Genomic DNA, 17,194 nt, shown 5'->3' with positions numbered 1-17,194 from the left:
GATTGTTGGCGGGAGGGGCGCCGACATCCGAAGTATAGAGGCAGCGTAGTAGCATCCTCCTCCAGCCTCCTCTAGCAAACGGTCGAGGTCGGTAGCCCTATCCGACGGTGTCTCCGATGATGTGGCTACCCAGCTTTTCGGAACTAACTTGGGTAGCCCCGACACTGGCCCGAGCAGTTCCCGCCGGCCGCAAGGAAGGAAGAAGGCGACGCATACCCGCCGTCGCGCCCCGACTCCAGCCGCCCCCGTCCCCGCTCCCTTTGTGCCTCCTCCACCCCCGAACAACTCGTTGTGGACCCTCTTGGGTCAACTCTATTTGAACGATACGTCTAAGATGACTCCGGATCAACTTGCAACACATGAGCAAATGATCCGGGGTCTCAAGAGGCAATTGGGGTTAGAGGACTAGTCTTCCACGTGTGTAATTTTTAATTTGTAGGATTTTAATTATGTATTTTTTTTATTTTCTAGGATTTTAATTATGTATTTTTATTTTTAAAGTATTTTAATTATGTAATTTCTATTTTTTATAATTTTAATTATGTACTAATTTTTATTTTTTAATGTATTTTTATAATGTAGAAATGTTTTTAATAATTGGAGTATTTAAATTGAATAATAGAATGGTGGAACCTTGAGTTTATCCTTAACTAAGAGTACGGATATGGGTGTTGTAGTCTTAGCTAAAGGACAATAGCTAAAGGACAAGAAGTAAAAGTGGATCCGGGCTCACTTCCATACTCTTAGCTAAGAGCACGGACGAGGATGCTCTTAAGAATCAAAGTTTAAGTAATTCCTTTATTGAACATTGATTTTTTTAAAAACACGCAGTTTTATTTTAATGTAATAGATGAAAAAAATAAAATAAGTGAATAATCGACAAATTAAAAATAAAATGGATCTTCTGGACGGAAGCATTAATTTTTAAGGGATAGAGAGATTATAAAATTAATTAATGAGGCGACAATATTAGATGAAATAGAATTAGAAGTGTGTGCGCAACCAATTGTATCTATCTTATCCACCCATCAATTTGCACCTCAACTCACAAAAGTAGGCCATACACCTGTCCTTCATCAAATCCCATTCTACGCATTCAATGGAACAGAGAAAATCACACACAATACATTCCCATCACATAATAAAATACTTACTAATAATCTAATCTAAATTAATGACCATACTTTGATATAAATCCAATGCATAAAAGGAAATTCCATAACTTTTTTATACAATTAACTGTTGATAACACACAATTAAGCTAATCTCTATAAGCTTCTCCTTTACATAAACCCAAATTCAACGCTACAAACCCCTAAAAATTACAGACCCCAAAAAAAAAAAGAAAAACAAAATTAATAAATATTAAAAAAAATGTGATATGAAATCACAAACCGTATTGAGACTAATTCAATTTTCCTCCGAGCTCTCCGGGCTCGGATACTCATTCAAATCGGGCTTCTCGACAGCCCGGCCCGATCCGGAGCGCGCGCTTTGCATCGCGTCGACTCTGGCGCCGACCTCGGTGGCTTTTTTCCTAATCGCGGCGGCGGATAAATCGCGCGGCTCGTCGACGACGTCCTTGACGATGAATTCGGGGAAATTGAGGCGCGCGGAGGGGCCGCGGAGGTGGAACAGGGCGGTGTCGTAGGCACGCGCCGCCGCGACGGGGGAGGAGTAGGAGCCGAGCCAGATTCTGGAGCGTTTATTCGGCTCGCGTATCTCCGCCACCCACTTCCCCCACTTGCGCATCCGTATGCCGCGGTAAGGTTTCTCTTGCTGCCGGCGCTGCCGCTTCGAGATTTCCGAGGGCGACGCCGGTGAGGAAGCTGTGCAGCACGCTCCGTCCATTGATTTCAATCGAAAATTGTGATTTAATTTTTGGGGGAGAATTTATGATTTAGGGTTTGATAGGAGTATTAATTTTGGTGTGGGGGAAGGGAGAGAATCTAAAGTGGAATTCATGCTAGAAAACAACACTTGCTTTGATGCGATGCGTCGGTATTTATACGGAGGTGGAAGGATGGGATTCGGCTTTCTAATTATTTATTCGAGGATTCTTCATCATCCACAAATTAATCAACACATATTTCATCTAATCATGAATCTAAATATACGAAATTAGTATGTATTATATATAAATTAATACTCCTACTATAAATTAAAATAATGTACTACTGTATTATGGTGGACTCAAATCCATCTGAGACCTTTAAGCTTGGGCTTGCATAATATGATTACTAACGACTAATTTTCTTTTATGAAATTCTAAATTTATTTAATATAATTAAAAATATTACAACCTTTCCTAAAAATAATAACACTTTCATTTTCCGTTTATTCAATAAAAATATCCCTTTTCCATTTATTGAAAATTCCCCCAACTCATTACTCATATACTATATCAATTCATTTACAATGTAGTACTCCGTATATCACTAGGACCTACATTGAGCACTAATAATATGGGTCTTACTACTCCACTAACGCTATTTTAATTATCATTCTCCTACTATCTCTTACCTTATTAATTATGTAGTATTAATTTTCATGTCATCCTAAATGGTTTTATTTTTTTTGATGCAGAGGAAGTACTATTGGATTTGTACTACAAAAATCTTGTATTTTAAGATACATAAATTGAGACTTATTTGTGTTGAATTTTTTTTAAAATAGTAACAATATGTTGAGAGGAAAAAAGTTGTCACTAAATTAAAAATAAATTAACTTAACTTTTTATTTTTTGGGACATTTCCATTTGTTGATAATTTCAAGTAATAGAAGTAAAAGTATTACCCATGATAATGATTAATGATGCGTGCAGTTTGAGCACTATGGTGGTTAGTGTTTGATGGTAAATTATAATTTTCTTGTGGTCGGCAGGTTTTTTTAGTTCGATATATAATGACCGGATTTACAATCAGTATATATATTCTCCCGTCACATAAAAATATGTGCACTTTCTATTTTTGTATGTCATAAATATGTTCATTCGATTTCTATTTTTGTATGTCATAAATATGTTCATTCGATTTTTAAAAAGTTGTTTCAATTTATTATCCTTGTACATTAACTTATTTACAAATTATATCACCATTAAACACTACTAATAATGTGAGTATTTGCTAACACTACTTATACTGCCTTTCTCATCCTCTAACTTACTTTATTAATTTTATCTTAGTTCTCGTACATATTATTTATCCATATTTTATGGGACATAGAGAGTGTTGAGCCGATGTTTATACTGTTATATGAAATATTTTCTTCTAGTGTATATATTAAATTAGTCAAATAAAGAATATAGTTATTTCATCAATAATTTTATTACTTTTGTAGTGACTACATGCCATAATCACAAACCATATAGTATAACTGAAACAAAAATTTAAAAGTTTGGATATTTCTAAGACTAACAGTAGTACAAATGAGTAAACGATTAACATTAATAAGAAATTAACAGTGAAAATTAGGAGTGGGTAGATACGTTATACCTTACCGAAATTACTATATTGTATACCTTATCATAAATTCGGTATGCGAAAAAACCATACCTTTACCTTACCAAAATTTTTGGTATACCTTATTTTCGGTAAGAGAAATTTCCATATCGATAATCCGATAACATACCTCATTTTCGGTATGCTATACCGAAATTCGGTATACCGTACTTTTGTGGTATACCTAACTTTCAACGTCAATGAAAATACTAATATTTGAGTTTTATAATATTATTTATATTTTATAATTTTAAAAAAATATTAAATATTCATAAATATATTTATATTTCACATTAGATTTTATAATTTAAAAATATACATAAAATATATTTTATATATTATTATATTTATATTTCACAGTATATACCTTAATTTACGGTGTATACCAAATTTCGGTATGCCGCGGTATATGAAAATTCATACCGTTACCTTACCGAAAATCACGGTATACCAAAAATTCAGTATTTTCGGTATTTTTCGACACTAAGGACGGTATTTCGATATTTCGGCATTTTTCCTTATATCGTTATTTATTGTCATAATGGCATCGTCATGATGTGAGATGAAAATGTATATATATTCTAAACCAATTTTAATAATCTTATGTATAGGTTTTAGAGGCTAAAAATAATGATATTCTGATCTCACTAAATATTTTGCTTATAATGCACCCAAAAGAATCTTAATCGTTTACTATTAGCGACTAGTATAATCCATTACTCCCTATTTATTGATTTAAAATCAATTTTGTATTGTATGAAATCAATCTTTATTGATCTACTCCCCTATTTACTGATTTAAAATCACTCTTAATCGTTTACTATAGGCGACTAGTATAATCCATTACTCACTATTTATTGATTTAAAATCAATCCTGTTATTTGATTAAAATAAATTAGTGTATTAGAAGGACTTAAGCTATTTGTGGAAGAGAATGAAAATGAGTGATGATGGGTGGGGCAGGGATTTGGCCGACACGTGTGTGAGATAGTGATAAGTATACAACTTTGGCCGACACCATATATCGAAAATATCCCAAATGTTGAGAATAATTCCTCTATTAATTACCAGCACAAATTGGAGTATAGTTATACCATCAACCATCACATATATTGTTCCCAATTAGAATGGATGCTTTTTGTACATTCAATCGTTATCTTTTGTGTGTAATAGATAAATTTTCGTAGACGTATAAAAGTCTAAGGGCTCGTTTGTTTTCTATGTTGGCCCAACGTATGTTTAGATATACTAAACTCAAACATCATGATGTAGGTTAGAGTTAGCAATCAACTATCATATGTTTGTTTGTACATATTCATATCACACGTTTCTTATTTTTATGTTTGGTATGAGGCATCCAAACACAAGATACAACCATGTATACAGTATCAAATCTATTCAATCAGATGAAAAAAAATACAAATAAACACACTCCAAACACATATTAAATTTTGCAGTCGGTCATTAGGAACCAACAAAAAAGGCGAGGGTGCTCGACGGGGGAAAATTCTGAAACTTATTTACAAAATCACAGGGGTACACGAATCGCAATATAATCTTCTGTTGCAGGGTTTGAAAAACATTACCTTTTGAATCGCATCTTGGTCAGCCATGGGTCCTCAGTGTTCGATTTTGCCGGTTCAATTGGAATCAACCTACAAACAACGACAAAGACGATAAGATTGGATTCAACCTTCTCAATTTATGATTTAAACCCAACAAGTATTCCCACCAAAATTTTTGAATTGGAGTTTCAAAATTTTCACCGCCGATCTGATTTGTGGAATTTGGAGTGGGTGGAGAATTGAGGTTGTTTGTCTATAGGAGATGGGAGATGGAGTAAATGAAAGGGGTATTAAAGTCATTGGTTGTTGGAAGTTAAATTCAATAAATTATTGATATTGCCCAATCGCTGGTTCTTTTGTAGTTAGAGTTAGCTACATTTTGGAAATAAGAATCGCCGACTGAGTTGGGTTTTGATTTACAAGTCCGGGTCGCATAGAGTGCAAACATGACAAACAAACATGGAAATAAGGGTAAATAAGGAGGGCTATCTATGTCTAACATGTAGTATTATGATAGTACTATCTTTCATTTGCCTAAATCTTATTTTATTATTTTAGTTTGTTTGCAATTAATAGGAGTATTTGTTATTTTAGTTTGTTTGCAATTAATTGCTTGTTATTTTAGTCATAATTACTTATCTTATTCCGATATTGTTATTATAAATTTAGTAATACTCTCTTCATTCCACGATAAATGAGGCGATTCTTTCTGACACAAAAATTAGATAGTGTTATTATGTGGTTAACTAAAAAGAGAATAAAATATCAAAAAGTAAAAAATAAAGCAAAAATATAGAAGAAAGAATAAAGTAAAAAGGTTAAAAATTGTTGTTTTCGCCAATATAGAAAATGCAATACATTAATTGCGACAACCCAAAAAGAAATACTAAGACCTACTTACGGTAGTACAAAGGGAATATATAAAAGTGAAGCTTATAAAATCTTAATATATTAATAGTGATCAAAAGTGATTTTCAAATAATGAAAGCCACTACTTATAAATGGTTTGGAAATTAAAAACTTAAAAGGAAATAAAACAAAATTCTTAAAATCATAAAAAGCTAAAAAATTAATGAAATGATGAGTATGCACCATAAACAATGACTGATGCCCAAAATTCATCGTATGGCGTACGTCAGGGCAAAGACAATGGGTTTGACTTGTCAGTTCGTTATGCAACTGTTGTACGAATTTAACCTCATTATAATATCAATATTTTATGTGTTGTTAGTGTCGACTAATAAAACTAGATCGATTTTATATCATTCGAATAAACAATAAATTTAAAATATTTATTAACATATAAAGTAAGTACTACTATACTACTTAGATAGCTTTAACTTATTTACGTAGTACTCCCTATGTAATACTAGTTACACTTCTGACATCAAATGCAAGAAGATCGAACAAATAAAAGCGTTTGACAAGAAGTTATGGATATTCTTGTTTTATGTTCTATTATGGTCGATTTGATATATCGGAACAAAATGGTTTTCCGATGTTTTGAACCAAACTTGGATTTGGGGGAAAAAATGTTAAATTGTGCCTTAATTTGAGGATTAGAAGTTGGTGCCTAATGTTTGGACTCTAGCTCACCTCAGCAACAAAAGATCTGAGGGCTATCAGAGGGTGGAATAGATATTCTACAAAGGTTGAAACCAATATGAGTGGGGAAAGTGGAAAAGGGCCCATATCCATAATTTACTTATATACATATTCAAACGCCCCCTAAAAGTGATTAGGTGTACATTGCTTTGTGAAGTCTAGTTCTCTTCTTCTTCTTGAATGTTTTCTTGGGATGTCCTGTTGCATGGTTGCTTTTGGTGTTGTTTTAGTGGTTCTATAGGCCTTCTTATCTTGATGGCCTTTGGAATCTCTTTTTTTCATTAAATCTATGCTCACTTTCTAGTTTTGAGACTTCTTGAATACATAAAAAAATATTTTTATAAAATTCCAATATGTAGAACACTGAGTATATACATTTAATTGATCACTTTTCAATATAGGAATCCCACACGTCCACGAGTAGCGACTTCTAATTCATCACTTTTCAATTAGCAACAAAATATAATAATTGAAATCAAAGAAATGTGGGAGAAGACTGTTCAACAAAGTAATCAATTAAAAAAGAATTAATCTAATATAATTATGATTTAGCTTAGTACATTTGTTATTAATATATAATAAAAATTTAGGATGTAATCAAATGCAAACTTTAAATATTATACAAACTCCAAATTATGATCTGGACTGTTAGAAAATGTAAACTTATGACAAAATAGCATCAATAGAGTGTCAATAGTTATCAACAATTGACGTTGTGTTGATATCAAAATCTTGAAATTTTACACTATATTGACATTGCGATAACATTGTGTTGACATTGTTTTGAAGAGTTTGGAGTTTATACACTATATGAAATTTGTATTTTATCACTACCCTAATCAACTATAATATGATATTAATAGATTATTCTATTAATTTTTTTTAAGATTAAAACTTAAAATCATATCAGTTTGTAAATATACATTAATATTAGTTAATTCAATAAAAATATTTGTTTTCGACTAAATATCAAGGACTAATATATTTATAATGCCAACTCGCATTATAATATTAGAGACTGATATATATATATATATTTTTTTCAGCTCTTAAATTTCTCCTTTTTACAAAGTTCCGTAAAAAGATCACTCTCGATCCCAATGATATACTAATTGTTGTGTCGGTTCAAATGTATGAAAATTAAAATAAATATTGGATTCTAGTATTTTCACGTTCCCCTTTTCCGATTTAGGCTTGCTCTAAATTTTTTCAATATGGATTATTTATCCTATTTCAATTACCTTAAAACATGATCCTTTCACTCTCCTTTTGTCATGTTCCAGTTTTATTAAAATTTGATTTTGCATTTTTTTTAATTCATATCAATATGTAGACACATCAAATTAATTCGCGCACTATTAATTGAGTCGATATTTAATTGATTGCTAGTGATATATCATCAACTCCAGCTTTGTTAGCTACCTAATTTATTTATTTTTAAAAAGTTGGGACATTTTTAAAAATAATTATGACAATCAAGTTAAAATATGATTTTTTTTACCTACACAACTTTCTTGCCTTTCTTAGTGTTTTTTTCCTTGGATTTGTTACACACTTTAATTGCTCGCCAATTTGCTCACATTGAGGTTTTCCTTTTTGAAATTAAATTTCATTTGCTTTCATCCGCAACCATGCATGTAATGTAAATGAATGCACCAAACTCATCTCTTTCTTAGCAAAATAGTTCCCATCTATCATACGACTTTGCAACTTCACTTTTTTCCTTGTCGTGCCGCCCCTTACTTGAGAATGGAGAGGACATAAGAGCACTCCCAATGGGTCGGCGTTAAATCCGGCGAAAAATCGCCGATTATCGCCGGATTATCGCCGGGCGTTGGGGAGAATTCGGCGATAATTCGGCGTTAATTCTACCGAATTAACGCCAACTCCCGAAAATTCGCCGGATTATCGCCGGGTTATCGCCGACCACTGTGGGCGATAATCCGGCGATAAAAATAGTTTTTTTTTTTTTTTTAATTTCCCCCCTATAAATACACACCTTCTCTTCATACAAAGGGAGCTTGCTCGAATGCAGCAGCCACCCCAACGGCCAATCCGCAGGCGGCGCCGATACATCCACCGCGACCACGCTGGTGGGCATGATCGGCTGTTCGCCGATTATTTTGCTTTGAGGAACCACGTTATCCGGCAGATGTATTTCGTCGCCGATTCAGAATGCGCCGCTCCCTCTTCCTGCGCATTGTTAATGCGTTGTCCGCGCGTTACCCCGAGTTCCGGCTCCAGCGAGACGCCACAGGGAAGCTCGGTCTATCGCCCCTGCAGAAATGCACTGTTGCCATCCGACAATTGGCATATGGAGGGTCCGCCGACATGTTCGATGAGTATCTGCAATGCGGCGAGACGACCGGCAACGAGTGCCTGAAGAATTTTTGTCAGGGCGTGCGAGAGATATTTGGGGGGCACTACCTTCGCTCGCCGGACGCGGCTGATTGCCAGTTTCTGGCTGGATTGGCCTTTGGAGGACCCACGGCTTTCCGGGGATGCTCGGCGGCATCGACTGTATGCACGGGCGGTGGAAGAACTGCCCAACCGCGTGGCGAGGCCAGTTCACTACCGGCTACAAAGGTACGCATCCCACCATCATTCTTGAAGCCGTTGCCGACCAACGACTTTGGATTTGGCATGCTTATTTTGGTATAGCCGGGTCGAACAACGACCTAAATGTTCTCAATTCGTCGCCCCTTTTCAACGAGCGGATCAACGGGTTAGGCCCCTCCATCGAATTCACGGCCAATGGCAATGTGCATAACATGGGGTACTACCTGGCTGACGGCATCTATCCGCAATGGCCCGTGTTTTTTAAGACGATCAGATGCCCAATCGGAGATAGTAGAAAGTATTTTGCCCGAGCGCAAGAGTCTGCGCGCAAGGATGTGGAGAGGGCGTTTGGGGTGCTCCAATCACGATTTGCACTGGTAAAGGGCCCGACGCGCTTTTACTACCAGGGGGATATTGCCGACATCATGTATGCGTGCATCATCATGCATAACATGATCATCGAGGATGAACACGAAGGCGTCCTCAACGTCACCAACGACACCAGTGTTGCATCATCGAGTCACGGTGTCTCAACCGAGTCCGAGTCCGCCCGCCGGGGTGTACCGTACAACGAACATGAACGGTTCAAGGCGTTCATGGACATACACCAAAAGGAGGCCCATCGAGCACTACAACACGATATGATCGAAGAATTGTGGGCAAATAGAAACCGCGCCCACCGCCCTTGAATTTTTTTACTTTGAATTTTTTTTTCCGTTCCTGTACTATTTTTTTTTAAATTTTCGTCGTTGTAATTTTTTACTCGTGTTTAATACAACGAACTTTATTACTATTATTTGTCTTGTCTTATAAATTAGCTAGCTTTATTATATACAAAAATAAAACAATTAAATTAGTAATGATGTAAAAATGAAATGTTGAGTTAGGGAGAAATAAGGGAGAAATAAGGGAGAAACCATTGGAGCAATTGGCTAAAAGTTGGCTAAAAACTGGGGATAAATTTTGGTGCTGATGTGGCATGAGTTAGGGAGAAATAAGGGAATTTTTAGCCGGAGCATTGAGAGTCCTCTAATAACATTAGTTAAAATTTCAGGAAACAAAACTCGTCAAAATTTATTGGCCAAAGAAGGTTCCCACTTCCCAGTGACTTGCCTATGTCATTGACCGTTGTTTTGAGCCCATCGAGGATGCATTTTTTCTCCTTTTGTAGCTATCTAAATTATAAAATTATAATTTCTTTAAGATATTTTTTTTATTGTACACCATGATAGAGCATCTCTAAGGGGAGAGGTAAATGAAGAGGTAAACTAATATAACTACCATATTTACCTTTTTTCATGAAAAATCATTCTCTAACAAGAGAGGTATTTGAGAAGGTATTATACTTTTTCCCATTTTGAACAGGTATCTTTACCTCTCCATTGATGGAGAGGTAAAATTTTATAACTACCACATTTGCCTTCTTTTTATGAAAAAACATTCTCCAAGAGAGTAGGTATTTGAGAATGTATCACACTTTATGTTTTTTTAATGCATTTTGTACTATTATTTTATGTTAAAAAAATCATTTACCTTTCTATATACCTTTTTCCTTTGGAGTATGTTTCTTTTTGGAATGGTATATTTAACTTTTTAAGGAGGTATATATATAATATTCCATCCGTCTCACATAATTTTACCCCTCAACATTTCATTTTTACATCATTATTTTTTATATTATTTAATTTTCCCTACAAATGTATTTAATAAATAGACTAATAATGAACAATTCATCGTTGTATTAATCATTGGAAAATATAATACAACGAGAAAAAAAAAACTACAAATAAAAAACGCAAATAAACAAAGATTTAAAAAAAAAAAATCTAAGACGGAGGGGCCGGAGGGGCGTCGGGATCGAGCCCCAGCGTACTCTGCAGGTGTTGGATGCATTTCCAGAGGGCCGCCTTTTCTTCAGGGGTCCCGCCGCCGGTGAAGTACAGCGTGTACATCTGGGTCAGATTGGCGACATTGCTCGAATAAGTGGCTTTTTCTAAGTCGATGACGGATTCCGACGCGACTTCCGACGTTGCGCCCTTCCCCTTCCGCCTCCCCTTCGCCTTCTTCACTCCCTCCGGGCGCTCGTGCGGACCATCCCCACTCAAGTCGATGTGGGCCGCGCTCCCCTCGCTCTCCGAAACGCTAAGTCGCGAGCGCACCGATTTCCCGTGCAGCGCGTCGTGCATTCCCGTCCGGAATTTGGGGAGATCCTTCAGCTTATCGTAGATGTTCCAATACTTGAAGCCCTTCGTCGACAAGTACTGGCTACTATACATCCGGATGGCCTCATCTCGGACCATGTGCTCGTTCTGGCCACTCGTCATGTGAGTCATCAAGTTAGAATAAATACCGTTGAAGTGCCCGCAGTCCCTCATGAGGCGCTCCCAATGCCGACGGATCGCCTCGCTGCCATGGTCCTTCATTGAGGCAGTCTTGTGGCTCCTGTACTTCGCGGCAATCCGCTCCCAGAATATGATCTCAGTCTGGTAGTTGCTGCGCTCCGCGTCCTGTGACGTGTCCGCCCAGCAGTCGGCTATCAGCTCGGACTCTTGCAGAGTGTAAGTAGTCCTTACCCGCTTCGGCCTCTCATCGGAACCCGTATCAGTCGCAGCCGACGACGCCGGCGCCTTCCCCCTCCCGCTCCTAGAAGGCGGCTCGGTGGGCGTTTCTTCCACCTCGAAGTCCTCCGCGCTCAGTGTCGCGGCCTGAGATTCTTGGTCGCCTGGGGTTGATCCGGGGGTGTCGAACTGGGGCCGATACACATCGTCGGCTGGAAAGGGCATTCTGCCGGCAGAGTTGAAGTACGGAGAAAGTCTCCGCGCCGGAGGAGTCTGCAAAGGAGACGGACCCCCGTATGGAAGTTGGCCGGGAGGAGAACCCATCGCCAACAACGACTGCATCCACTGCTCGTTTGCTTCATCCGTGTTGGGAATTTGTGAACTCGACTCTTTCCCCTTACCCTTATCCTTACCCGATCGGGAACTTTTCTTCCAAAAGCTCATAATTTTGATGAAAATTGAAGATTGGGAGAAGAGATTGAAAATGGAGAGAATGAAGATTGTGGGTGATGAATGGAGGAAGTGGAGGAAATATTTATAGGGGTGGAATGTAAAATAGCCGTTGGGTTCAAAAAAAAAAAAAAAATTGTCAAAAGTTAAGAGAATTTACGAAAACTGCCGTTTAGCTCCGATGCACCAATCTTCTTAATTAAACGATCTTGTTCACTTAAAATATGATAATATCTCGATTTTAAACTTCGTTATGATAAATTGATTAAGTTTCTTATGCTTTGAATTTTCTAGTTGGTACTGATTTGCGAAGAACAGATCGTATATAAATACTTGAAAATTGTCAAGTAACACAGTTTTAATATATGATTTAGTTAATGTTTATTGTCTTTGTTTTCTTGCTTTTATGGTTTATCAAATCAATTTTCAGTTGTCATGTTTGAGGAAGCTTATTTTGTCTATTCTATGAAGATTATTTGGACTTGTTGCGTATTGTTGGGTTCTTTTGCAGTGTCTTTATTAAATTTTTGTGCTGGTACTTTTGTAAGTAGTGTTTATTTAATGTTGTTTAGATTGTCATTCCTTGCTTGATTGTTCGTGGAATTGAACAGTTAATTTAGTAATTTACTGATCGGAAAAAAATTGAGAGAATTAATTTTAAAAATATTTAGATTTTTTATTGGGGGAAGCCGGTATTATAATGATGAGGTTATTGGAATTTAAAAAAGGAGATGTTCCGTCCACGCAAGAACCAAACTACGTAGTGGAGACCAAACGATATTCTCTGTCTGCTTCAGTTATAAATCCTAAGTAATTCCTAATCTTGTCACTTTCCTAACTCCTAACTTGTCTACTTCTAATTAATCCAAAGCCAAAATATAGGACTCCTAGTATACTTCTAACCTCTATTTAGAATCACACTTAAAACCATTCCAACTATTTACTCCTATGTTGATTTCAAAATTATGGGTTTGAGTTGAAATCAACATGGTTATGATTTAAATAGTAGTATCCCTAGTGTAAAAATGATTATATTAATTAGTAGTCCGATCAATACATAGGAGTATATTAATTAAAAGAAAAAATAATCTATGGGTTGTTCGATTTGCAAGATTGGATATCGGGATTAAATATGCAGTGTGTTTGGTTCATGAGATTGAATACTACTACAACTCAATCGAGCATGATGAATAATCATGAGATAATTAATCATAGTCAACCTCTTTCAACTAAAATAACCCCAACTTAATTGTAGATTATATCTTAATAATGTTTTATCTAGAAAATCGAACACCCACATGTATAATTTACAAGTGAAAGTTGTCCAAACGGTTTCCCATTCTTGTCATATTGCGATGAGTTTCTTCGAACAAAATAACGATATCAAGTTGTTAAATTTCGGTTACTAATTCTATATTAACGAAATATATAAATTTTCAAACTGCTGTCTAACCATGAGAGTGACCTAACCTCTAACATTTCACAGATCAATAATAAGTTTGGAAACGACAAAATTGAAATAGCCGCAAAGCTAGCTAGCTATCTAGTCAACCTAAATAATTCGACATAAGCCAATAGAGTTGAAAATTTGGTGCTTTTATAATTTTTAATCAAAATTTCTGCATACATGAACATGAATATGAATTTGATAAAAGGCTAGTTGAAGGTGGAGAAATATAGATGGTCACTTTCAAAACATTCAATGTATCATTGGAATGTCTGTGTGACCATTTAGATAATTGTATGTGGTGTAACATTTATCTTTGATACGTCTATTAAATTAAGCAATGTTTTGCGAAGATGCGAAATGATATGTGAATTAAATTATAGTACCAAATTTTTACCCATGTGAATGTTGATATTAGAAAACTAACCTCGTGACACTGTCGGAAAATGTTGGATGCTAGAATGTTTTTGTTACTACGAGAATTAAATGAAAAAATGTCTCCACGTTGACATGTTTTAGTGTTTTTCCTTAATAGAATACGAAGTAAAGTATTTTCTTAAAAGTAGCCGAAATTGGAACAGGCAAAAGGGGACAAAAATATACTACTACTGTCTACTAGTATACGGAAGATAATACTAATAATTATGGATGTCAATCCAACTCGAAATTCGTGGGCCGACGCGAATAACCCGGTAATATGAGCGGGTTAGGGTTGTAATTTTATTACTCGAATACAAAACGGGGTAAATGGGTTGACCCTAATGGGTCGGCCCGAACGGGTTGCGGGTCGGCCCGATGGGTTGTGAGTTTTAATTATAAAATATTACTCCCTCCGTCCACGAAAATTCGTCCCGGTTTGACCGGACACGGGTTTTAAGAAATGTAATGGAAAGTGAGTTGAAAAAGTTAGTGGATTGTGGGTCCTACTTTTATATATTAGTTTTATAATAAAATGTGAGTAGGAATGAGTTAGTGGAATATGGGTCCACTACTAAAAATGGTAAAAGTGAAATGGGACATGGCTATTTGGGGTTTGCCGACATTGCCAAATTAGGACATTTCAGTGTTCGAGCAATAACGACTAAGTACATGTTCGGTTGCCTTTTGTTATATACCACAGTCCACAATAGTGTTGGATTAATTATGTTTATACTCTTAAAACAAATAATTAAGCGTAATGTATTACAATCTCATAATAGATGTAGTTATTTTTGTAGGTATTAGTGATTTCTTATCTATTTCTTTTACTCCGTATTATTGAGTGAAGAAATAGTTAGGGATCATAAAGATGTATTTCTTATTGTTTGATACAATATGTGCTAGGGTTACTTTCTTTATAGGTAGAGATAATTTACATATGGAAAATGAGATTATCGAAGATTCTATTCTAGTTATGGTATACAATCAATTTGGGATCAATCATCTTTAATTCCCTGATTTCTTTCCAACACTCCCCGTCAAGTTAAGCAACGGGATTCCCGATACTTAACTTGCTTAGTACTTCTCTGAAAGACTTCGCGTTCACAGCTTTGGTTAGAATATTTGCTAGCTGATCTTCCGACTTCACATATGGGAATTCAATAATTTTAGCCTCAATCTTATCCCACAACGCCTTGGATGTTTGGTGATGAGCGAAATCGGCAATAATATCATTCTCGATGTTATCGACGACCCAAGAAAAGACTACCAGATCGGTTTCTTCCCAATCCCGATAACATTTGCTGCTTGGTTCCGGCGGTTCATCTTGGATATGGGAGTATCCCCTCCTGCTTCCTATCGCGACTTTCATTAAGCGCGACCACAACGGGTAGTTCTTCCCATTTAATTTGAAGGCCACGGTAACGTTCTTGTTTGTCCTCAACTTTGAGGATTCAACTATTGGCTTCTCCTCGTCTGTGTCTGACATTTTGTATGTGAGAGTTGGGTTCTGTTTTTGGTTTTTGGTAAAAGGCCAAGAATTGGGTATCACACGGCTATGATAAGAATTATCTGAGCCAGAATTCTTCCTGCTCTGACGCCATAAAGAAATAATTAGGGATCGGAAAGATGTATTTCTTATTGCTTGATACAATATGTGCTAGGGTTACTTTCTTTATAGATAGAGATGATTTACATATGGAAAACGAGATCATCGAAGATTCTATTCTAATTATGGTATACAATCAATTTGGGATTAATCGATCTTTAATTCCCTGATTTCTTTCCAACATTGAGTTTGTCATAATTTGTAGTATTAGTGATTTCTTATCTATTTCTGGAGCATTATCGTCATAATTTGATTCGTGAGATGGTCCGATAACTCATATTGAAAAACTGAAAATAATTTTTCTTAACTAGTATAATAATCCTGGAGTTTTATTCGACCTATTCTAATTTTTATCTTTAGATATTTAATAGTAGTAGTATTTTAATTTTCATTACTAAGATAAGTTTGATTGGGTTTATTGGCCTATCCCACACTTGTTTCAAGAAATTTATCAATATATAAGGAGACTCTTTTAGGCGGAAAAATTATTTATTGGTCGCTAGCCGACCATTGCGGATGCTCTTAGAGTTTGAATAAATAATGTAGTAATGTTTGGGCTTTGTTTTGGGCTTTTAATGTATCATCTGTAATAAATAATAGGAGTGGTAATAGTTGTATTACAATTTTATACTCTACTATGTACTAATTGGTATCGAGCCTTTTTTAACTAAATAGGGCTTTAATTCAGATGTTGAACTCTATTATTATTATTATTATATCTTAAAAGTTGAGTTCTAATTTTAACTTTCAGTATTTGTTGCAATTTTATGAGTTTTTTTAGTATGTTTCACAATTTTTGAGGAAAAAAAAACCCACTAAACTTCCATAGCATAATATATAATACTCCCTCCGTCCCGCTTTAGCAGTCCCATTGACTTTTTTACACTCGTTTTGTAAAAATGATAATAAATAATTAAAGTGGAGAAATAATAAAGTAAAAAAAAAGAATAATGTAGATAAGACTCTTCTCTATATTATTCTCTTTTTTATTTTATTATTTATCCACTTTAATTATTTATTATCATTTTTACAAAATGAGTACAGAAAAGTCAATGGGACTGCTAAAGCGCAACGGAGGGAGTAGTATACTTTAAGAAATGTTAAAACAAATTAATTACACATAATGATAGTGTTTGTTTGATGGAATTTGTCGGTTAAGATTATTACAAAATAATGTGTCGTAATCTTACTCTTTGTGTAGAATAACAAATAAAATTAAATAGATATGAAAATATTAACAAAAATATAATGATTAAAAAAATTACTACATATACATTAAGTATATATCAAGAATACTGCTCTTAATGTTATGTATAAGCAAATTTTTAAAAAATTATAAACTTCATTTTCTTTTATAATATTTGAGTTTACTCTTAATAATAGTAAAACTGAGGAAGTATGATAACGTATGAATTTGTAGGAAGTTAATATGGATAGTAATTAAGGAAGTACCACAAAAAATATGTCTTAGAGTATTGATAAGG

General features: G+C 35.3%; 1 protein-coding gene, 1 long non-coding RNA gene and 1 pseudogene across 2 annotated transcripts; 1 reads left to right on the top strand and 2 right to left on the bottom strand.

The window, feature by feature from the left end:
- Nucleotides 1-1,204: 1,204 nt before the first annotated feature.
- Nucleotides 1,205-2,008, bottom strand: LOC125192868 (ethylene-responsive transcription factor ERF008-like). Its single transcript, XM_048090537.1, has one exon. The coding sequence runs from the start codon at nt 1,849-1,851 to the stop codon at nt 1,411-1,413; it is 441 nt and encodes a 146-aa protein (XP_047946494.1). The 5' UTR covers nt 1,852-2,008; the 3' UTR covers nt 1,205-1,410.
- Nucleotides 2,009-4,856: 2,848 nt separating this feature from the next.
- On the bottom strand, nt 4,857-5,374 carry LOC125191832. Its single transcript, XR_007171258.1, has 2 exons — nt 5,233-5,374; nt 4,857-5,155 (listed from the first exon to the last, which is right to left on the bottom strand). It is a non-coding gene; the product is annotated as an uncharacterized LOC125191832 (long non-coding RNA).
- A 3,471-nt stretch (nt 5,375-8,845) lies between these two features.
- On the top strand, nt 8,846-9,954 carry LOC125192039 (annotated as a pseudogene).
- Nucleotides 9,955-17,194: the final 7,240 nt, after the last annotated feature.

This window comes from Salvia hispanica, chromosome 6, assembly GCF_023119035.1.
Source record: "Salvia hispanica cultivar TCC Black 2014 chromosome 6, UniMelb_Shisp_WGS_1.0, whole genome shotgun sequence".
NCBI lineage: Eukaryota > Viridiplantae > Streptophyta > Magnoliopsida > Lamiales > Lamiaceae > Salvia > Salvia hispanica.
Note: the sequence above shows the minus strand (reverse complement) of the source record. Positions and strands in the feature narration are given on the sequence as shown.

Bases quoted from the DNA above. Each gene is read 5' to 3' on its own strand.
- LOC125192868 (XM_048090537.1), bottom strand. From the start codon at position 1,851: ATGGACGGAGCGTGCTGCACAGCTTCCTCACCGGCGTCGCCCTCGGAA.